The 23,392-nt window shown below is 46.2% G+C and overlaps 1 protein-coding gene across 2 annotated transcripts in view; it reads left to right on the plus strand.

Moving 5' to 3' along the window:
- The window catches only part of CSGALNACT1 (chondroitin sulfate N-acetylgalactosaminyltransferase 1), a 72,892-nt gene that overhangs the window by 45,537 nt on the left and 3,963 nt on the right, over positions 1 to 23,392 (plus strand). The window contains exons 3-5 of one of the 2 annotated variants that reach the window (XM_069485189.1): positions 2,136 to 2,237; positions 13,620 to 13,798; positions 14,676 to 14,849. In XM_069485189.1, coding sequence (XP_069341290.1) covers positions 2,136 to 2,237; positions 13,620 to 13,798; positions 14,676 to 14,849 — 455 coding nt within the window. The remainder of the gene's footprint in view (positions 1 to 2,135; positions 2,238 to 13,619; positions 13,799 to 14,675; positions 14,850 to 23,392) is intronic. The other variant, XM_069485190.1, reaches the window with a different exon arrangement.

Raw genomic sequence — 23,392 nt, forward strand, 5'->3', positions numbered from 1 at the left:
CCCTGTATGTGTGCTTTTATTCTACTCTGGCAAAGGACGTGAAGGCATTGTCTGGCAAGTTTGTGAAAGGGATCTTTTATGTGCAGAGAATTTTGTTGTTGGTGGGTGATGATTCAGTCTGCAGGGACCGTGGTCTCAGCTTGGAAGTGTGTCGTGACACCCTAGGCCTCTGTTCCCAGTCGCTTGTCTGCTTCTGAGACCTCCACCGTCACTCCGGGGTCCCGAGGAGGCTCTTATCCTTCTTCCTGAATTTCTCACAATTCTAAGAAACAATTCTCAGGACCAAGCTGTGACCAGGGGAGCCTTGTGTGCCTCTTGCCCAGTCGACATCATCTTCCCTATTTCCACCATCTGGGATTCTCTTCTTTCTCCTCTCTCCCTTTCTAAACCCTGTTCCTCCTTCAAGACCCAACCGTTGAAGCCCACAAAGTTTGCTATGCTTTATGAATTCCATGTTCTTTTTATCAGTGCCGTGAGGTATCCACGGATTTTGCTTGAGCTCATTTTATTTTCCCACTAAGTGTTTTGAGGGCAAGGACCACACCTTGTCTTGCTTTGCATTTCTTCCAGCAGCCCCAGGCAGGCAGTCACTCTTCTTTGATATCATTATTCCAAGCACTGAATAAATCGGCCTCTGCAATTACAGCTCTGGGATTTCTAGAGAGCTGTGATGTGGATTGTTGTTTGGGGTTAAGGAAAGTAGCCAACACAGAGATAAAAAAAAAAAAAAAAAAAAAAAAAGTGGAAGGACAAAACAGACAAAATGCAAAATATCGCAAAATATCATCTTACCAGTAGAATCTTTCCATTAACTTCTTTCTAGAAAACTCACGTTAAAATCATACACATACACTTATACACTCAGCCCCCTGTATCCATGAGTTCCACACCCTCCATTCAGCAAACCACAGAGCAAAAATATTAAGAAATGGCTGGTTGCATCTGTACTGAGCATGTACAGACGTTTTATCTTGTCATTATTCCCTAAGCAACGCAGTACTATTTACATAGCAGTTACATTGTATTAGGCATTAAAAATAACCTAGAGATCGCTTCTTGGCCTTTTGGTGAAGATCAAATATTAGAGATGATTTAAAGTGCACAGGAAGATATGCACAGGTTGTATGCAAATACTACTCTGTTTTACATTAATATAAGGGACGAGAGCATCTGTGGATTTTAGTATCTGCAGGGGGTCCTAGAGCCAATCCCCCATGGATACTGATGGATAACTGCACGTGTATGTACACAAATACACATTTACATATTCATTTACATATATATGCATACATTTACATGCATATATACATATATTCGCATACACACATTTATGCGTGCATGTATGAAGTAAACCCCAGCAGAGGACCTTACTAGATTGATTAGGGGTTATGGGTGAGGGGACAGGACATGGACAAACAGCCAATAAGCTCTTGTGGGAACGCAGGGGGAAGATGGCCCAGTGCCACAGGGTTGGTTTGTCGGGACCCTGGAGCATGAGGTGCCAGGTGTCTGGGATAATCAGAGTCACAGGGGAAATGGGGACATAGTGAAGGTGATTGTGTCTGCTTGGGAAAGGTGAAACTTAACCACTGTGCTTCTGCCTTGTCACTCCTTGGACAGTTGTCACACTAGATGCTTCCAAGGGTTTCTAGAGTCCTAAACAAAAGAATTTGTACCTTCACTCATTCAGTCTACAGGACTATTTGTGCTCAGCCCACCCGAGAGAGGAGGCGTAGATAAGGATTCTAGTCTTATCCTTTCTGGACTGTAGCTTTCTCATCAGCAAAATGGAATTCTCATCTTTTGTATTTCATAAACTCCTTTTGGGGATAAGAACCCCAGCCACATTCCATGACACTGTCTGGCCCCAGGGGGCGAGGCCTGTGGCAGGGACCTGTGGTGTCTTGCATCTGAGTTTTGATTTTCCAGATCTGCATGTTTAAATTCCCTTGTTTTCCTGATGAGATAAATATAAATGCAGACAGTTGGGATGGCCAACCAGAAATACCTCGGCTCCCCACCTCTGCTGTCCTGGCCGGTTACTTACTTTACTTCAAGACCCTCTTGCACTTTATAAAAAAGGTGTTTGTGTTAATGTGAAAACAGGAACCAGACATGCATGTGTTGTTTTCCAGAGAGATGTGCATCCAACAGGATGGGAGAGTTCATCTCACCGTTGTTTACTTTGGGAAAGAAGAAATGAATGAAGTCAAAGGAATACTTGAAAACACTTCCAAGTGAGTACGACATGGAGCTACAGTAAGGAGTCATGGTAACAACTCAGAAGTACACATCCATGGTGGCAACGTCTGCCTGGTTTTATTTTCCTTAACACTGTGGGTGACCTGGGGGATTGAGTGACTGCTGGCCTTGTGCAGGGGGAAGTTTGTGCCCTCCCTCCCAGGGAGACCACCCTGTCTGGCACTGGTCTTCATTGTGCTGGGGTGATGGCTTTGACAGTGGAGACAAACCGCCCTGCAGCAAGGTCCGGGGGAGTGTGGCCTCTTTCGGCTTCTGCATGACTGGATGTGATCACTCTTATCACCATGGGCTCGGGGACTTTGTCCCAAAGTGAGAATTGCATAGAGCACAGCTATGCAGTGAGCTCCATCTCAGCCACAGCTTGCAAGGCTGAGTGATATCTGTGCTCAGATCTCATCCACGCAGCAAGTGGTCTCACCCTTTGGGCTTTCATTCATTATTTGTGTGGAGACATTAGGGCAAAACCAGAAGTGATGGCTGAGGCAGGATCCTCAGTTAAACCTATTCAGTTGAACAGAAATGATTTAACCAAAAACTTGAGACCTCAGATTATGTATTTATACCTGGTTAATCATTTGCATGGGGAATAAATGTGTCCAAAAGCGGCACAGATGGATTTTTCTCCGTATCATAATAAGTGAGTAACTGCTGTGGCATCTTGTACCAGTAAGGAAGCCAGAATGGTACTGCCACCCTCACCAGGGAGGTTTGCAGGGCTCCAGCTGAATTATCAGGTGGGTAGTTTCTACGTAAGTGAAGCTGTGGCGTTGATCAGTGGTACACAGTGGTGGAAATAGTATGGATAGACCCATATGGTTTAGATTAAACAGGGCCCTGTTTTAAGTTTCTGGTAAATTACAATTAGATGATAGTTGAGGGAGGAAAGTCAAGATTGAGTGTAATTTTTGTATTTATTTTTATGCTTTCTTACTAGTTTTGCATTAATGGGCCCCAGATCTGAATGCTAATTGTAATTATTGAAATATTCTAAAGCAGCAGTCTGCAAACTGCAGCCCACTGGCCACCTATTTTTATAAATAAAGTTTTATTGCAATGTGGGCACACTCATTTGTTTACATAATAAGTATGGCTGCTTTTGTGCTACAACTGCAGAGTTGAATAGTTACTATAAAGACTGTATAACTCACAGAGCCTAAACTCTTTAATATCTGGGCCTTTACAGAAAGTTTGCTGACCCTTGCTCTAAAGCACTTTAAGCTATGGCCATCTAAAGGAGATAAGATAGAATAAAATAATTGAACATCCTACATGTAAGTGAAATGGAAATCCCCCAACTCCAATGCATTGCAATGTCCTTCTCGTCTCTGCTTAGGAGTGAAGAGCATGCATGATCAGAATTCATGGCTTTTGCCCAGTTGGGTAGGTTTTAACATCTCTGCCAGTGTCCATTCCTGGACATGGATTTTTTTTTAAGTTTCTCAGATGACTCTAACATGAGGCCGAGATTGAGAACCATTGTATTAGAAGGTGGTGGTCCCCCTGGGGGACTGCTTTCTGCTCTCTGGCCAGCTGCCATACCCTGAGGGATTTTAAGCAGCTCTCCCAGTGACTCTGAAGAATAGCCAAGAGTGACAATATCCATCCTGCTTGGTCTGACAGATTTCCAACACATCCAAGAATGACCATACATTTGCTGATGGTTACACATAACCATAAACCAAATTTATATGAGTCTGATGGATAAGTAGAAGGCTAGCTTAGACCCTTTCTAGTGACAGGAGTCAAGGCATTCTTCTCTGTATCCAGGTACCTTGGCAAGCTGAGTTCTCAACCCAAAGATGTGGCTTGGTGTGCAAAGAATGCGTAGAATCTGAACAAGAAAAGTAAAATTATTTGAGTGGTAGGGATGGTTTACCTAAAACTTTGGAAAACAGCCAGTGATCAGTTTATACAGAGAACTTCATGCTAGAGGCTGAGTCAGTCAATGCTTTAAAGTAATGTAACGTAAATTTTGGCAAAACCAATTCAAACCTCATTTTTGCGTGTGTGTTGATATCCTCATTCTGTAGTGTTGATTTCACTGATGCTTTGGGACACATCCCATCCCTCCCATGGTGTTGCTTTGATTAGGTTGCCTCTTTGAGGTATGCCCAGAGCTCCACAGCCAGCCTCAGTTTACTCCACAGTCCACCTTCCAGATGAATCTTCCTGCATCACCCATTGCCTTAGCCTGGCCCCCAAACTGGCTCTTAATTCTAACCTTGCCCTTAAGACATATTGCTCCCGGCCAAACTGAGGACAGAGTGGGCCCTGTTGTGTGCACTCCTGTTGTTCTCCTCTTCTCGGGGCTCCCTCCATCCTCCTCCTCGTTTGCTCAAACCTCAGTTCTGTTCCATCCCCACCTCTGGAAACTTCCTGACCCCAGTGTTTTTCTCTCTGCACTCTGACTGCACTCACTTCCAGTACCTCTTATGGTCGGCACTTAGCAATTCTTATTTCTTTTTGTTGTCCAACTTTGGAGCTAGAGTATAAGCTGCTCCATGAGAGGTACTCTGTCGCGTGCCTCTTTGTAACTCTAGCACTTAGCACAGCCCCTTATGTAGAAAAGGTTTGTTCCCCAAAAGAAAGATAATGCCAGGGATATAGTAAATTTGTATACATAGTAATCTATATGTAAGCTTATAATTAAGGCTTTATTTAAGTATCTTATTCTTCTAAGGTGGTAAAACTTTTGTTCCAAGCCGTCTTGTTTTTAAATAATAATTCTATTATTATTATTTGCATGAGTTATCTTGTTTAATGTTCACAACAACCTTATGAGATAGATGGTGTGATTAGCCACACTTCACAGATGAGGAAACTGAGGCTTCGAGAGGTTCTTAATCATCCCTGGCAAGTGGGAAAGCCAGGATCTGAACCTCATCTGTTAAGTTCCAGGACTCAGGCTTAACATAGCATCAAATTTTCACTCTGATATATGGCCCCTCCTAAAACCCGTAATTGTTAGTTGAGGGTAATAAGATTTGTAATCATACTAAATGAAATTTATTTCATTTGGAGATCAGTATTGTGATTAAGCTGTTGTAAATCCACCTAAGTGCATATATTTTAAGAATCTCTTTTAACAATCTTGTTTAATGACCAGTATGCAGTGTTCTACACTCTCTTCCTAGGTCTACACTTACTCAATTGAACTTTACATTTCAGTTGGTTGCTACAGATCAGTGTTCTGCAAACTCCAGTTCGTGATTCATTAGAAGGTTGTGAAATCGCCGTAGTGGGTTATGTCCAGTGTTCTTAAAAAATGAAATAGCATAGGAAATATCAGAATGAATCTCAACTAATAAGGATAAATACTGTTTCGAGAAACTAATTTCAGAGTGTGTGTACTGCATCGTGATGCATGATGTATTTCTTTGTAAGGATTGTGGCCAAAATGTTTACAAGCCACTGCTCTAGATAACAGTACAAATCAATTCTCAATATCTGGTTCTTATTCTGCAGATTTTTTTCAAGCTTTAGTTAATCTCAGATTAAAGCCCAGCACAGTGGTTCTTAAACATTTAATATAAATATGCTTTGAAATAAGCTGGGGTTCTTTTTAAAATGCTGATTCCTGGGGTCCAGCCCCACAAATCCTGGGTCACTGGGCCTGAGACGAAGCCTGGGAACAATACTTCATACTAGTTTCATGTGTGATACTGACATGGGTGATCCATGGACCATACTATAAAAAACACTGGCCTACTAGATATTTGCTTGGAGCTGTGCACTAGGAAATTGTTTTAAAAATGTAACTGGTAGATGAATTGGCAAGAGCTGACATTTTCTACATTGCAAGTTCATCTTTGTCCAGTCACAAGGACACAAAAGCATCTTTTAGAGAAATCATCTCTGAGATCAAGGTACTAGAAATGAGACACTTCCCTGCCAAGGAGCGTATGTGTTGGTGAGAGGGCTGGGGTGGTGGTGGTGGTGGTGGTGGTGGTCGTCTTTGTTATTGGGGACCTGCCTCGCCACAGCATTTCACACATCTTTGAAGTGATTTGTTTGAACAATAACTCCAGGGAGATTTTTATCGGGACACCCTAGAAGAAAAATTGGGGGAAAGGTTTTGTTTGTTTATTTTGGAAATTTTAGCAGCACCTTAAACAAGGAATCTTCAGATAAGAATCTCATCTGTTAAAATGAAATAAGCTTCACAGTAAATCACTCCCAAGCAGGTAAGGGATTCTCAGACCCTGGGAAACAGAAGCAGAGACAGCCCCTCCCAGATTAAGGCAGCATCTTAGGCCTCTGACCATCTCACCTGGCATTTGCCAGAGGTGGAGCTCAACCTGACTCTGCTTGGTGGACTCTGGATAAGATAAATTCAAAGAAACCCACACCAGGCATATCATAATCAAACTACTGAAAGTCAGAGTCAAAGAGGAAGAATCTTGAAATCAGCATGAAAGCTGCCAAAGCAATCTTGATAGAAAGAACAAAGTTGGAGAACTCACACTCCCACTTTCAAAACTTACTGTAAAATGACAGCAATCAAGACGGTGGTACTGGCATAAAGATAGACATATACGTCAGTGGAACAGAACTGAGAGTCCAGAAATGAACCCACACATTTACGGTCTTTTGATTTTTAACAATGTTGCCATGCAATTATGGTGGGGAAAGAAGAGTCTTTGCAAGAATGGTTTTGGGACAACTGGCTATCCATATGCAAAGAATGAAAGTTGCCTTCTGTAGTTGGTGTGTATATGTCACATCATATACAAAAGTTGGGTTAAAGTAGGTCAAAAACCTAAGTTTTCTAAGAGTTCTAACTATAAAATTCTTAGAAGAAAACATAGGTGTAATTCTTCATGACCTTAGGCAATAGTTTCCTAGATAAGACATCTAAAGCACAGCAACTAAAGAACAAGTACATAAGTTGGACTTTATCAAAATTAAAAATTCTTGTGCTACTGTGAAAGCAAAAAGACGGCTCACATAATGAGAGAAAATACTTGCAAGTCATAACCTGGTAAGGATCTAAGGGTTTAGTATACAATATATAAAGAGAGCACTTATAATTCAACAGTAAAACAATCAATAACTCAATTTAAAAACAGACAAAAGATTTGTGTGGACATGTCTCTAAAGATGATAAGCAAATGGCCACAACATTAATCACTAGAGAAATGCAAATCAAAACCACAGTGCAAATCACATGTACTAGGATGGCTGTCATCTCGAAGTGTGCATATGGCTGGCGTGTAGAGAAGCGCAAGCGTGCCTCGTGGTGGAGGGTAGACAGGAGTAGGGATTACACACCCAGGCTTTACAGGGCAGGAGAAGGTGCAGTTGCATGAGCTAAGTCTGAGCACTGAGGCCACCCGAAGGGATCTAGAGGAGAGAGGGTTGAAGGATCATGTCCTCTTGGAGGCAGCAGCCTTGAGGCCACCAGCCGGGTTCTTTATGTTAATCTGTGTTGGCCTATGCCTACGATGAGGCTGTGAGATTTCTTCTTCACTTAGTGGTGCTGGGCGGGGGGATTCACTGATTAGGAAGGAGGCTTCACTTCCTCACTTGCCCTCTTCGCAATCACTTGTACTGTCCTTAGCAACAGTGCAAAAGGGCTTGGTGTGACATTCAGATTGCCACCCTCAATTTTTTTCTACAAAAACTCCATGCTAGAGGGTCTCATGCCAGAACTTTGCATCTCATCATTTTTCTGTGCTTCGGAAAATTAGTTTGGTACCTGCCAAAGCTGGCTTTGATTTCCCCCATTTAAAACAAAACAAAACAAAGCTGTATACATAGAGTGAAAAAGAAAAGGCAATCTGAGTGTTTAGCCAGGAGGATGGTGAATTCTAATTAGCTGTGGCCTGCATTGCAACTGTTCTCAGGGTCACACACATTTGCTCTCAGTGGACTGTGCCTCCTTTTCACATGAAATCTGAGAACCAGTGGACAGGCAAAAATGAATTCCCTATAGAAATTTGCTGAAACAGGCTTACATAAGCTCAGAATCTGGAAATTCTAAATCGTTTAAAGTGCCTACTATGAAAAATTGGATGGCATGTTCAGTTTTCAATTTTTCACCGTATTGAAATGTTTTCAGGAATTAGAACAACTCCTAAGTGATTTCAACATTTAAGGCTGTAAGATTTAAAATTTAAAATTACACACTGGATAGAATAGTTTCTATGTACATTTTAAGATTTTTAAACATAAAGGGCTATTGTGGAAAGTGTGACATTAAGGGAATTTCCTTGCAGTTGTAGGGAGGCGTCTGTATGAGAGTAAATCATATTAGACAGCGAGATCTTTTATCATTTATAACCCAGCAATTCTGGGAAATGTAAATCAATTAGGGAAATTAAATCTCCAGGAGAAGTAGCTTTCTCAGGTCATTATAACCTCTATAAAAATGACTTTGTATAACTTGGAGTTTTCATGCATCAGATTTGTTATATAAAAGAAAGGAATTGAGTGAGAAATTCAAGAGTTGTATCAGTTGATAATACAATGCAAGAGGAAAAGAAGAAATAATTATGAATAAATCAGGTGGTCTTTTAGAACTGCACACTCAGCTTCATCACAGGAAATTACATAATATAAAATGCAGTGTCCTCAATCTACCACGATAAGTGCTCATTTCTTACTCTGCCATTACTTTACGCACAACACTAAATATTCCATTTCTTTGGGTAAATTAAATATTTTGGACCAAATTGCATCTTATTTTGCTCACCTCTTGTTTTTCTGTTATTTACATATTTGTCATTATCTTAAGAGCTTGGGCTTGTGCCTGTCCTTCAGAATCCGTGGGTCTCAGCCTCTTTCTGATGTGGGAGGTAGGAGTGTACAAAGGGCAGGGGCTTCCCCGGTGCCCACCTGAGCGGGCTGTGATTTCTTGGTAAGAGGGAGGCATCTCCAGGCAGCGCCTCCCATCAGGGCGGATCTGAAATGTGCCTCGGTGATTTTCTGTCTGTTCATCTCCTGGTTCATCCAGTGTTTATTGATCATCTGCTATGGCCCTGTGTGTGCCATTTACCGCACGATGCTTGATAATGTCTAATAGAAAAAAGAAAGTCAGTCACTGTCCTTGAAGGGTTTAGAGCCTGCTAGAGCAGATGTCCATGCAAGCAGGGACACAGGAGGGACAGAGGCAGGCCTGGAGGCAATGCTTGGGAGCCCAGAGAGGGCACTGCAGTTTGTAGCAAGGCCTGAGAGAGGTGGTGACACTTGACATGGCCTTAAGGGTGGTGGGACTTCCATGGGGATAGATGGAGAAAGCGCACTCTGGGGAGGGGACAGCGAGCACAGATAGGAGGCCCTGGGCATGTCCGTGCCTTGGCGACTAGTCTCTTGTGAGCCTCTACTCCTGGCTGGTCACTGTGGTGGGGGCAGTGCAGAGACAGAGGACAGGACCGGGGTCCTGCCTGTGCACCCTATGTCTGTGTTTAGGAGTTGTAGCCTCACAGCCAGGTATGTTGTACACGTCCCCCAACCACACCACCAGGCTTCACTGGGCAAATCAGTGTTTTGAGTTGATCTGTCATTGCTTTTTTGTGGCTTTGCTTCCGTTTAATACACACTGTTGAGTAGAGGGCGCTCTGGTCTAGTGAGTGAGCCCCCTGCCCGAGGAGCGGCATTTCAGAGTGAAGATCAAGGGGGCCTGACCATTGTGCAGAAGCCAATTCCTCTTCATCTCGCTGCTTCCTGTTTGGGAACCCCCTGGCCTGTGCTGGTAAGTCTGAGATGAGGCCGCCCACTTCCGGGCCCAGAAGGTTTTACAGTGTATTAATCTCTCTGTTTTGGAAAAGGGAGGAAGTTGCCCCGATTGTTTTCCTGGCATTTCCGGCTCAGCCCTGGTTCTTGGCAGAGAGCACTTGTGAATTATCAGAGGCCCTTCCTGATGGCAAGAGAGGAGAGGGAGGGGTTCTTCTAGATTACTGGTTAATTAAAAGAAGCCTTGGGTGGAGGCATCAAGAGGAAAAATAGTATCATTATTATTCATCTACAGACAGACATGTAGTTGAGCACAGTGACGTGGCGGCCACACTGGGAACCGCAGGTGGGTGACAAAGTTGGCACTCTGGGCCTGTGACTGGCCGTGGTGCTTCTCAGGCCAGCGATGACTCTGTCCCCACCCTGCCCTCTGTGCACACTCAGGTCCAGCTCCCTCAGCAGGGCCTGGGGAGTTGTCAGGGCTTCAGAGCGGAACCAGCATAGACACAGGCTACCAGGTCAACAGTGACAGCGCGTGTGGCCTCTGGCCAGTGTTGACAAGGGTGGATGAGGGTCCCAGACAGAGCTGGATTGGGACCGGGTCCTGAGCAAGCAGAGGCTGCTGGTGCCATGTGCACACGGGACCCCCCGCGGCCCCCGTGGGAACAATGGGCACAGCTGGGTGCTGCTTCTGGGGCTTTCTCGGCACCTGCAGACACACTGGACAGTGGGTTTGAAATGCATATTTACATTGGCTTGTGCCATGGGTATAACACTGGTTGTTCCATCCTTGTAGACAGGTTGCACAGAGAGAAAGGAAGCAAATTATAAAAGGTTCTCCAGCCGTACCTTTTTTCCTGAATTTTCTTTCTCTAGAAATAATATATTGAAGCATAGAGGTCAATGTTAAAAAAAAAAAAAAAATTCTTCCAATGAAGGTCATCTCAAACATGGTTTACCGTGAGTTTTTCCAATGACTGTGGCTGACAAGCAAGCCCAGCCCCCTCCTCCAGCCCTCAGAAGAGCAGGGAACAGCACTTACTAGGAACAGCTCAAGCCAGGGTTGGGGGATTTCTGTACAGAACAAACTAGATTAACTTATATATTGTGTAAGCAGATGTACCACATTACCACTTTTCACTCTAAATTTGTAGCACCACCAGTGTCTACCATTAACTTGGCAATTAATCACCTACAGGCTTGTCATATCTTCACTGCTGTTACCTCGGTTTCTATTGCCGCCTTTATCCTTATCTAACCATTCAGTGTGACTTGACTTCTGTAAATACTTGGCATGTCTGCACAGGTGGACTGTAAGCTATCCAAGCAGGAAAATCCTGGTGTTGTGGTTGCTTTAATGCAGTGTACTAAGGAGTGTACTCCTCTTCCCTCGGCAAAAGCTGCTTGCTGTTGTTCAAATACAAAGTGTTTTTATAGTTGAAATCTCTAATGATAGATCCTGGAAACCCTCTTGGAGAAGGTACCTGAATTATGGAGTTAGATACAACCTGATTGAGGAAGGGTTTGCTCATTCAGTGTGTTTGGGAATGTCTGTCCTCCTGGCCCTGCAAGTTCGTGCACAGATATCACTATGGAACCAGGGGTGGGGTGGGGGTCTGGAGGGCCAAGTTGCAGGGGTCCCAAAGGTATAGGGTATAAACTTTGAAACAGATAGAGCTGCTACTGGCTGTATATGTTCAATATACAGCAGGTTAAAGCAAGATGGGCCAAGGATGGCAGACAAGTACCTGTGAGATGGGCTGGAGATGCCCTTAGAAGAACAGTAAAATCCAAGCACTTTCCTGGAAACTGACCAAACAGAGTAGGGAGAGATGGGTGTAGCTGACCTACAAGGAGCTGTGCCTGTAGAAACCTCTAGGAGATATGAAGATGCCTGCAAGGACGTTGAGCCCACCTAAATGTCTATAGAGCCAGGGCAGTAGCACTGCCCTTGACCAGAGCTAGACCTAGTACTGAAAAGGCTTTGGGGCACAAGTTCAGTGCTACTGACAGAAAATAGGAACCGGGGCCGCCTACCCAGAGAAAAGGCGCAAGATAAAGTTCTGGAAGAGGAGAATCCCTCCAAATGTAGAGCAGGCCTGTGGGGAATGCAGAATCATAGAAAAATAGACTGTTAGTGTGTAAATGAGCCTTTGAACTCTGTACCTTCTGGATTTTGCCAAAAGGAAACTAACAAAAGATGGGGAGTGACTTGCCTCAAATGAATTTAGAGGCAGAGCTAGGGTTAGAATCGTTCATATACTCACACATTCATTCGCAAACAGATATGGGGCACATAGTGGGAACCAGGTGCAGTTCCAGGCCCTGGATCCGGGTTCCCTGACTTGTAGACCTGTGCTGTTCCCATCGCGAGGCCTCCTACCTTGAACTGCATCTGAAAGGCACGTCTGGCATCAGACGCAGACAAGGATGGGCCCGCAGATTCCCAAGATAAGAAACCAAACTCACTCCCAGATCTGAGAGAGCAAGGTAAGTCAAGGAGGGAAACAGCAAAACTAGTTTCACTGATTAAATTACTAGATACGAGCACAACGTAGCGTTTTAAAAGCTTATGACTCTATATCTGTGTTGACCTTTACCCAAGATAGTTAGTTGGAACACAAACTTTAAAAAATGGAAATGAGCTTCTGTACCTTTTGAATATATCAAGATGAGAGAGAAGTTGGGGAGGGAAGATGCCAACTAGGAAAAGAAAGATGTGCCAAGTGCTGGGTCCCTGCCCGAGCAGGAGCTAGAACAGGACTGAAGGTGATTCTCTAGTTCTGTTGGGTAGAAGATAATCTCTGTCCCACTAGGCACTGATTGAACTCCTGGAACTTTTGCTCAAGACATGCCCCATTCCAGAAGATTCTGCTATTCCTGGGAGAGAACAGAAAGCTTAAAGAAACATCTTGGCTTCGCTACCTCGGGCCTGGGAAACCTTGCCTGTGCTAATACCAGTAGCTGATGCTTACAGAGGGCTTTATGTTCTTGGCACTGTTTATCCAGCTAATAGCCCTGAGAGATGGCTAAGGAAGGTGTTATTATTCCTGTTTTGCAGATGAGGCAACTGAGCTTCGGGGAGATTAATGGGCTGGGCTAGATCACAGAGCCGTCTGTAGGAGAGGCAGGTCGGAGCCGTCCTAGTGTTCAAACTCCAATTGGTGGCTTCTTCCACTGTGCAGTGCTGCTTTCCCAGAGGGTGGGGAGGCCATCCGGCTTTAAATCTGTTTGGGGACAGATACACATCAAGAACATCTTGCCTGGCTCCTGGGTTTGAATGCAGATGAGAAGGTGCTAGGTGGAGCCATTCCAAGGTGATTTCAGAGGGTTCATTTGGGGGACTCGGGAGCATGGAGATTTTTCCTGGGTTGCATCGCTAGTCTTCACTGGGTTACATTTTCCCCAGCACAATATTCATTAGTGATGACAGTACACTTTTCAATATGAAGAAATTGCCCGAAAAATTAGAAATAAAACTTCACTGAGTGTTCTTGGTACCTTTGAACCCAATGAGTTTCCAGTGGGTCTGGGTCATTCTGTACCTGCTGGGGTGGTCCCAATACCCTCCGGGCTACAATAGAAAAGTGACAAGATGGGCCCTGGTCATGTACTTTCCAGGGGACACTGTCAGCCTGGGGATCATGGGCACGTGAGTGACTGTACCTGGTCTTGCCTTTCAGAGCTGCCAACTTCAGGAACTTCACCTTCATCCAACTGAACGGAGAATTTTCTCGGGGAAAGGGACTTGATGTCGGCGCCCGCTTCTGGAAGGGAAGCAACGTCCTTCTCTTCTTCTGTGACGTTGACATCTACTTCACCTCTGAGTTCCTCAACACGTGCAGGCTGAACACACAGCCAGGTACGGGGCCTCTCGGCTCACCCTCGGGTGGCATTCAGCTGTCCTGTGCCTGTGCGTCATTCCCTTCACGGTTCGCTGTGGCGTCCTCCTCAGTCAGCCTCTTTTACCCCTTTGGCAAAGAGAAGGAAAAACACCTGGTTTGATTTCTCCTTTGGGGCCATGTTATGGGCCTATCGGCCACCATAATTCTGGCAGTGTTTGTCCCAAGTTCATGTTCATGACCCCCTTTGCATCTCCAGCTGGGAGGTCAGAGTTGCTGAACATCCACAGGAGGAAGTGTGGTGGGGAGGGCGTGAACTTGGAAAAGCTGCCCAGATGTAAAGAGAAAAGAGTAGCCATGGGCAGGTACCAAGGGCAGAAGGGCTCTGAGTGGAAAGAACCCCCAATATGGAAATTATCTTCGTAGACTTGACTCATAGGCAAGGCGGACACTCAGCCAGTGATCACTAGCGTGACCATGTCACTTGTCAAATACTGAAATTCTTCTGTGTAAGTTGCTCTTGAGCAACTGCCCTGGGCTGTCCCCATAGCCGCCGTGGACACCACCCCATGAGCCAGCAAGTTCAAGGGTTAGTGTTTGGTGGGGCAGGGGGCACTGGGACTCTCCTCCACACCTACTCCCATTGGTTGGTGCCCAGTACCGGGGCCACTAATTGTCAGTATTTCGAATATTATTCCTGTGCCGGGAGGTCAGAAATATTTGAGAATCTTTCTGGTCTGCCTGGCGCTGCACTTCTAAGACCTATTTGAGAGTTGAGTGGAGGTAAAAAGAAAAACGATGCAAATATCTGGAGTGTTTCAGAAAGCTAAATGCCAATGAGCAAACCTAATCGTTGTATCTGTCACTTTAAGCAAATGTTTGTCTTCTGGTTTGCAGGGAAGAAGGTGTTTTATCCAGTCCTTTTCAGTCAGTACAACCCGGGCATAATATATGGCCATCACGAGGCAGTGCCTCCCTTAGAACAGCAGCTGGTGAGTAATGATCCCGCCGACACCTTCGTGTGGCTGGTTAGCGCCCTTTATTACCAGGGGCGCCTGACCGTGAGCACAGGTGAGTGGGAATCTGCGGAATGATTCCCTCGGTGGGTTTTCAGTTTGGCAGATGTGTTAGCCTTTGCTCCAAGCGCCTTGTTGATTAAAAGTGCTTGCAATATTTAAAAGTGGAAAATAAATGGGAACGGTGCTTTACAGGAAGGTAATTTCACACCTTCATAGTTTTCTTCTATGGTTTTGGAAACTAGTATTAATATTATTGCATTATGGATGTAGCGCATTTTCTCTTTATTACAAAATCCTAAAAGGTAAGAAATGGAGGGACTTATGTTCCCATGTGTCAGAATGAAAATGGAAATCAAGGGGTGGATGGACCCAGTGAGGGCCCGATGCAGTTCCCTGGACCGCAGTTCTCTGTGCCCTTCACATGGCGCCACAGTCCCCTGCATCAGGGTGCCTCAGGTGCACGCTGGCATCAGAGCTGTCACGGCAAGGTGGCTTTCAGAGGAAGATTGGAGGGACCTCTCTGCTAAGCACTTGGCTGTGTAGGTGATGGATAGTGGGACCACATGGTCCCCAAGTGTCCCTGTAAGCTGAGATGGCTCCGTTGTCACAGGCAGCTAGTGCATTCTGCAGAGAAGCAGTACAGGAGTAGGAGGAGGTGGCGAGCCAGACTAGACTCTCTGTACCGCGTAGACACACCCCTCGGAGACAAAGTTTCCCATTATTGCTGTCAGCACCAACAGAGAGAAGACCCTTCGCCCACCCCAAGCCAGGCTGTGATCTTTTCCTGCTGGGGGATCATCTGGGTTTGTCTAAAGCTGTGTGTGGCTCAGGCTGAATCTCAGGACGTTGTTCTCATCTGAAGGCCATGTGTCCTTCCTTGATTTGGGCAGCTCTGCCTCCTGCTGGGTCAAAGCCATGCTTCCTCCCACGGCGTACCTCTCAGGGTGGAGGAAGGACATCTGCTGCGTGAACCTGAAGATGTCATAGGACCAAGTCTCTCATGTTTCTGTGCAGTGGGAGAGTAAACTGATTTCCACGGAAATCACTTGTCTTGTGAAATTCTCTTGGAGGGACTGTGTTTAAGCTTCCAGAAGCAGCAAAACCTGTTCTCTCCATCCCATCCTGTGGCCTTTGCCCTCCCTCTGCCAGCTAACCCCAGGCAGCTGATGCAATGATATTTTCCAGAGAGTTTCAGTTTTGAGTGTCTTCAGGTTGGACAAGGTTCATTTCTCACCATGTCCTGGCATGATTTCTCTCTGGGCTCAAGCCAGACAGTACACTCATAATACAGCTTCCTCTCCCCTCAGTGAAATTTTAATACCCAGATACACTGGATATCTGTTTGTGTGCTATATGTATATCTCTGCTTTATACATAAAAACAGAGTTTTTCATTTGAACCACTTTTATTCTACAGTCACGTGTCGCTTAACAACAGGGATCCGTTCTGAGAGATGTGTCATTAGGCCACCATTGTGTAGACATCATAGCGTGCATTTACACAAACCTAGATGGTGTAGCCACTACACACCTAGGCTTGTATGGTACAGCCTCTTGCTTCTAGATTATAAACCCTTACAACATGTTACTGTTCCGAATATTGCAGGCAATTGTAATACAATGTATTTGTGTATCTAAACATAGAAAAGGTACAGGGAAAATATGGCATAAAAGATAAAATGTGGTACACTTGTATAGGGGCACTTACTGAGAATGGAGCCTGCAGAAGTTGCCCTGGGTGAGTGGTGGGTAAACGTGAAGGCCTAGGACATTGCTGTGCGCTACTGTAGACTTTGTAAACACTGTACATTTAGGCTACGCTGAGTTTATAAAAAAAATTTTCTTTAATAAGTTAACATTAGCTTCCTGGATGGCCACCGTCATATATGCACTTTGTGGTTGACCGAAATGTCGTTATATGGGGAATGACTGTATTTACCAGCTTATATATCACCCCCAGAGAGGCAGAAATGTCTTGTTTCAGCCAGGCTCGGTGGCATGTGCCTGTTATCCCAGCTACTCAGGAGGCCAAGGTGGGAGGATCGCTTGAGCCCAGGAGTTTAGTCTGGGCAGCATAGTGAGACCCCATCCCTTAAAAAAAATTTAAAAAAAAAAAAAAAAGAAACTTCTTGTTTCCTTTACATAAGAGTTATAAGCTTCTAATTGGGTTCAAGGGGAAAATAAGATATAGGATTTATTTTCTTTCAACCAATCACAATAAAAGTTCCTCTGGCTTTAAATGAAGTACTGTTTTACATTTGATATCCCATGTGATTAAGGCCTCCACTTCAAACTCATAAAGACCTTATTTGCTTGCGAGAATTCTTTTCATTTAACGATCTAAAGGTTTTGGCCTTTTATTGTTATTCCTGCAGAGAAGCAGGTGGAAGGAAGGAAAACCTAGAGGTGCAGCACAGTGGTCAGGGCAGAAACAGCTGAGATTCCCGGTGTCTCCTGCCAGAGGCCCTGAATTATCCTGCGACCTTTGGCACTTACTACCAAATATGCTTTCGACCTTTTCTAGAGTACACAAGTCTCATATTTTAGAGTTCGGTATTTATGACTATTTAGTCTGAACTAGCAGTTCTCTCTGAGACAAAAGGGGTCCCCATGCCCCAAAAGAAAAGTATGATCATGTTCTTGACTGGATGAATCATTTCTTGAGCTCTTACCGTCTACAGGGGACTGGTCTAGGTGCTAGTGGAAGAGTCAGAAGAACTTAATGTCACATATGCAGAAGTGATTTGTTGGGGGCACTTCACTCACCCTCGTCTTTTTATAGAGGTGGAATGACTTGTCCAAGATGGCAGAGCAAGCCAGTGGCACTGCACAAACCAGGCTTTGCTCGCTCTAGTATAGTGGAAAGAGATTTGCTTAGGATCTAGATGAGAGCTGACATATACAGAAAATGGCCCGCCAAAGATTCCGAATGAGAACATCAAACTACAGAAATTAATATAATGGAGATATAGATGGTGTAGGTGGTGAGAAGGTATAAAATAAAAAGTAACGACTGGAGATGGATCCACTAGGAAAGACTTCCTACCGAGCGTGCGTTTTGGCTCAGTGTTGAAAGAGATGCTGCATATATATTAATAAACCCTTGATAGCCTTCCCTGGAATACATCAGTGTCAAAGGTGAAGGGAGAATGCAGTTCCAGAATGCAGCTGTAATAAAAGTTACTTACGCAAACAAAAGACAACCTTTTCCAGCAGCCTTGGAAATATAACCTCGTTAGCGTGCTAGTCATTCTTTCTCGGGGCTATTGCCACTGTCACTTGATAGCATTTTGCCTGCAGACAGAAGCAGGAAACCAAATGTATGGTGTTGTGTGTATATTCAGACAACTTGTTTTTTTTCCTTTGAGAATAAACCCCATACCTTGATTTCTTGTTGGGATTCATCATTCTCCGCAGACTGACTCTCAAACTGGTTGTGGAGAAAATGCCTGGCACTTGGTACCAGCCTAGTAGACACCAAGCCAGCTCCGCCACCAGGTGAGCACACCTGCTCAGAGTCTGCCGGGCTGTCATTCCACCTCAGGGCCACCTCCTCGCCATGTCTAATGTCTGCGGTGGCTGATGCGGACATCTCAGTCTGCTGTGCGGTCCTAGCAGTTAACTCTGATGACTTTGTGTCCCTCTGTTCAGTGTGCACATAGTGTACCAAAATCAGTATCAACAGGAGCCTTTCCGTGAGCCAGCACTGTGCCTGCACCGTCTCATGTAACACTCGGTAAGGTGAAGAGGAACTGTTGTCATCTCACAGGTGGGGAATTTGAGGGTCAAGGAGCGTTAAGTCACTTGCCCAGACTCCCACAGCGGCTGAGTGGCGGAGGCACAAACTCCAGTGCCACACTGTGCACTGAGCTGGGGCTGAGGACGCCGAACAGCAGGGGACACGTCCTTGGCCCTCAAAGTGCTTCAAGGAGGGCAGTGAGTCTAGTTTAAGATTGCAGGTTCCTGGGAATGAGAGATTCCAGATGGTTCTTTGTCCAGCATGGTACCCTCAGAAGACACAATTTTTTTTTTATGCCAATACTGATAAAACGAGACTTGTTGAAAAAATGTGAGTCAGTAAAAATCTGGGAGGAGAGGCATTTGAGTTCATTCTTAAATCTTTGAAAGCTGTGGCTCTAGAATACCTTATTTCTCAAGAAATGGAACGGTCACAGCAATCGTAGGGTTGGTCTGTGCTCGGCTACAAGTGGCTGAGTGATCTTGGGTGAGTCATTCTACCTCCACACCAAGAGGCCACAAGAAGAGGACATGCAGCCCTCTTGGAATCTTGTGCAGTGTGGTCACCAAGCTCTGAGGACCCAGGTGATAAGGAACGTGTACCACAGGGGCGGAGGGCACCCAACCCAGGCACAGAAGCCTTCGCAGCTCAGGGTATCAGCTGTTCACAGGGCAGGACCTGCTACGCAATTGGCACAGCCCAGTGCAAAATGAAAATGCGGGCCCTTGTTGAAAAAGTATTAAGAGTTTCAAGATGGCGACAGCAGGCGTGAGGCCTTCCGTGCATGGGGCCCTGTGTTACTGCGGGGGTCACGCACCCATAAACCAGCCCTGCTCATGGGCTGGCCAGACACAGCCTCAGTTCTTGGGAGACTCTCTCTGATTTAGAGGAGATACTCAGGCAGGGTATTTGTTATTTATTTTATTTTCGGGTCTAGATTGCTCCACGGGCAGCCGTCCAAGTCGGCACCATCACACCAGACAGGCGCTGACGGCCACCCCGGCTCCCCACGCAGCTGCAGGGCGGCCGCCTTCCCACATCTCTGGGGAGAGATGCTGATTGGTGCTTTGTGTTTGGGTCCTAATAGAAAATAATCACCCTGTCACGTGAGTCGCCCACAGAGCTGGGGCTCTGGAAACTTCCTGTGGGCGAGCAGGCCTAACAACTGTCCTTTTGTGGTGCATTCGTGCCCTGCAGGGCTCTGCTGAGACCTCAGGTGGGGACAGGAGGGTGCTGCAGAGAGCAACGAGAGGCGGCCAGCCATCAAAAGACATTTTTTTGCAAATGAGGGTAGAGCTTGAAAACAGATCAGTGGAATCTAGGACAGGAAGAAGAGATGCTTTTCTTTTAAAGTATAATCTTTACTGTGGGGTTTCTTCTTCCTTTGTCGTAGCAGACGTCATTGTCATTAGTGTCTGTCTTTTCAGTGCTCGAACAGAACAGTGGAGCTCCTTACGCCTGGGGCAAAGTTTCTGAGAAGTCAGGGCTCTGCCTTAGACCCCAGGCAGGTGAAAACAGTTTTGTCTGTTGGGCCAGAGCCACATAATTCTGGGAGTTGGTACCACTGGGCTTCCTGGGCCACTTGCTGATACGTATCTCCTCCGCGAAACATGTCTGTTCTACTGGCTTGGAACCATCTCTGCCCTGGGACCGCTTCCTGCTCATTCACTGAGGGTGCATGTATTGAGTGCCTGCTGTGTGCTGGACAGCATGCTCATTGCTGTGGACGACAGCAGGTCCTGAGGTTCACCAGGGGTGGTGGCTGAAGACAGTCAGCAAACAGGGAAACAAAGGCATCCATGGTGTCATTTCAGAGAACCATCATTGTTGTAGAGAAAATAAATCAGGGTGATGGTGTAGAGAGTGACGTTGGGGTGGCGGGTGCAGTGACACTGGCCAGGAGGGTCAGGACGACCACTCTGAGCAAGTGACATTGGAGCAGAGCTGAGTAGTGGGCAGGGAAAGGGTGACCCAGGCAGGGGGGACCGCACGGGGGGCTGGGAGCCCGGAGACCCTGAGGGGCAGAGGCCGGGCGTGTACAGGGCAGAGGAAGGAGCAGAGATGAGATGGCCGTGGCAGGCGGGGCCGGGTCACGCGGGGCCGTGAGGCTCCCTTGTGGGTTTTCTTGGAACTGCATCGAGGGTTTCCAACGGGAAGGTGACGTGCTCAGATGTACCCTTGAGCGCACTTTGCCACCAGGCTGCCCAACGAGGGCACCGTTCCTCCTCCTCTTGGCAAAACACTCCTCTAACCATGCTTCCCTCTAAACTCCACAATAGTCAACACAGAAGAAGGCTTCTATGACCACATGTGGGGCTTTTCCTCCACGCACCACACAGCAGACACCAGCGGGGACGTCGTCTAGTTCAATTCTGACACTGTCTACACAGAGACAGCATCGGGTCCCACAGGCTGAGGGCTCAGTCCCCAGGACTGACCCATCCTTTCTGCTAGTCACGAGTCCAGGCCTCCAGAACTTCTGACCGACTGGCTTTAAACTGGGGTTTCCGTGACCCCTTCTTTGGGTTTGGTTAATTTCCTAGAGCGGCTCACAAAACCCTTGGAAACATTTACCAGTTTATTAGAAAGGATACAGAAAAACAGCCCGATGGAGAGATACGTAGGGTGAGGTCTGGAAGGGTCCCAAGCTCGGGGGCTTCTGTCCCCATGGAGTTGGGGTGTGACACTCTCCCGGCACGTGGATGAGGTCTTGTTCACTTTCCTGTCTACCTCCGTGTGTCCTGCTCTCCGGAAGCTCTCCGAACCCTACCTTTTGGTCCTTTTATGGAGACTTCATTGGTTTCCTATAACTGAAGCATGGACAACTATGTCCAACCATGATTGGACAAAAACCGCTTAATGTAAACCCAGCAAAGCCTGTCTGCTCAGATTCTTCCTGGCCTCTCTGTGCAGCGTTCCCTCCTCCAGGGCATGGGGCAGGACCCTCTCTGGAATGAGGGTCTTTTGACCCACACTCAGATTAGAGTCCTGCCTGGAGCAGGAGAAAGATTCTGTTTCCTGACGCCTGAAGGGCCCCAACATTGTATGTATAACAAAGACTATGGAGTTACGAGCCAGGAACCGTGGACGAAAACCAAAACGTATATCCAAACAGCACAGCAACTCGGCACAGCTGTGGGCGGGAGAACCTCTAAAACGTGAACTTGATCTTGCCCCGAAATGACAAGCTGTGGGCATGACCAAATGTTTCCTACAAAGGGCTAAATTTCAATGAGCTCTTCAGATAGTGGCTTTTTGTGGCTTGCCAGCTTTAAAACTTACTTTAATAAGTGTTTCTGTAGCTCCCTCTCCAGCTCATAAATCAGTGTGTCTCACCGTTCCCAGCTGAGGATCCCCCTTGACTTTGCCCGGCTTTGTCAGATGCTACGTTGTCTCGGTGCAGAGTCTTGGGAGACCTGCCTCTTGCCGTCCCTCTTGTCCTTCTTCCCAAGCCCTGGCCGATTATTTTTCCTGTTTGGAGCATTCTTTTTAAAATTCCACGTATACTTCAGCCAAATATTTGAAGTTTGCATACTGGCACTTCTCCTTGACTCCCTTTTGATCCAGAGGCTTGGGGAGCTTGCCCAGGTCCCGGCCGGCAGAAGGGACATTGAGCCATTTGCTGCGACAGAAACGATGTACCTGGTAAGACAGGGATGGAACAAAATCCACATTTAAAAAATAACTCAGTAGAGATTCTTCCAGACTTTCTTGCCTTGCAAAGTCTTTCTAGTGGATACTAATGGAATTGTCTTGTCCTTTGGGAGATACTGTGTAACAGTCCTTTGCTCGGAAGTAGAATTGGCAAACATGTGCTGGGGACAGCTGTAACCGACTGAACCTCTCTCGGTCCTTATTTCCCTTAGGGCACGTTTGATAGGTGTCAACAGTAGTGTAAGCCACGTCTCCAGGGAGGTTTCATAGGTCACGGAGTGTGAGAATGTTTAAGATTCGATAACCCTTCGGTGAGCCATTTGTCAAATATAATCAGCCTATGGTGAAACTTCAGGAAGGTGGAGTAAGTGATAAGATAAATGTTTAGATGTGAGAGCTGGATTAGGAGCAAGTTCACTCAACCCATTTTATTGGAAAGAAAATAGAGGCTCGGAGAAGGGAAGGTGGAAAAGTCAGTAGTCAAGCTGGGACGAGACTCTGGTGCTCCTGCCCCTGACGTGCTGGTTCTAATTAGTGGGGTACAGAGCCACACGTCCCAAACAGAAGACACAGAAATCCGAGGGAATGGGGACCTGCTGAAACACCCCCTTTCCCAGGGGAGGGAATGTCGTTTTGTCTAAGCCCCTATGTCAACAAGAACGAATCGTGAAAGGTAACTATTAAGATCTCAAACCCAGGGTTATCTCAGCCATAAAATATGTATATAAATCAAACGTTTGAAAGGCGGCTTCAGCAGATAGATTGGAAACGTACTTAGAGGAAGAGGCTGATCACTGCTTGGATGGCCTCTCGGCCGCCCTGCAGGCTGGCACCACCGCAGATGCTTTGGGGACCAGTTTGGTTTTTAAATAGCATCAGGATGAATGGACAGTCTTTCTCCACAACCTAGACTTTTAGCGCCCTTTCCCTCAGCAAGCGAGAGCAGAGCAGGAGGGCTGGTGACATGCCGAGGTGTCTCCCGTGTCTTTTTATTCCCCGAGGGAGTCCTGTGTGTGCACTGCGCCAGGGCCGCTGAATTCCGGGTTGTTCTCCAGCCTTTTCTCAACTTCCTGAGCCCTTTGCTGGCCCCCTGCCTGGGCCTGTGCGAGGGGCCCAGGCCTCCCCCGGTTCTCCCTGGCACTGGTGCGGGGCCAGACACGTAGGTGGCTTTTCCATGGCGCTGCTCAAAAACTCGCTCTCCCG

Source organism: Eulemur rufifrons, chromosome 12 (assembly GCF_041146395.1).
Source record: "Eulemur rufifrons isolate Redbay chromosome 12, OSU_ERuf_1, whole genome shotgun sequence".
Classification (NCBI taxonomy): domain Eukaryota; kingdom Metazoa; phylum Chordata; class Mammalia; order Primates; family Lemuridae; genus Eulemur; species Eulemur rufifrons.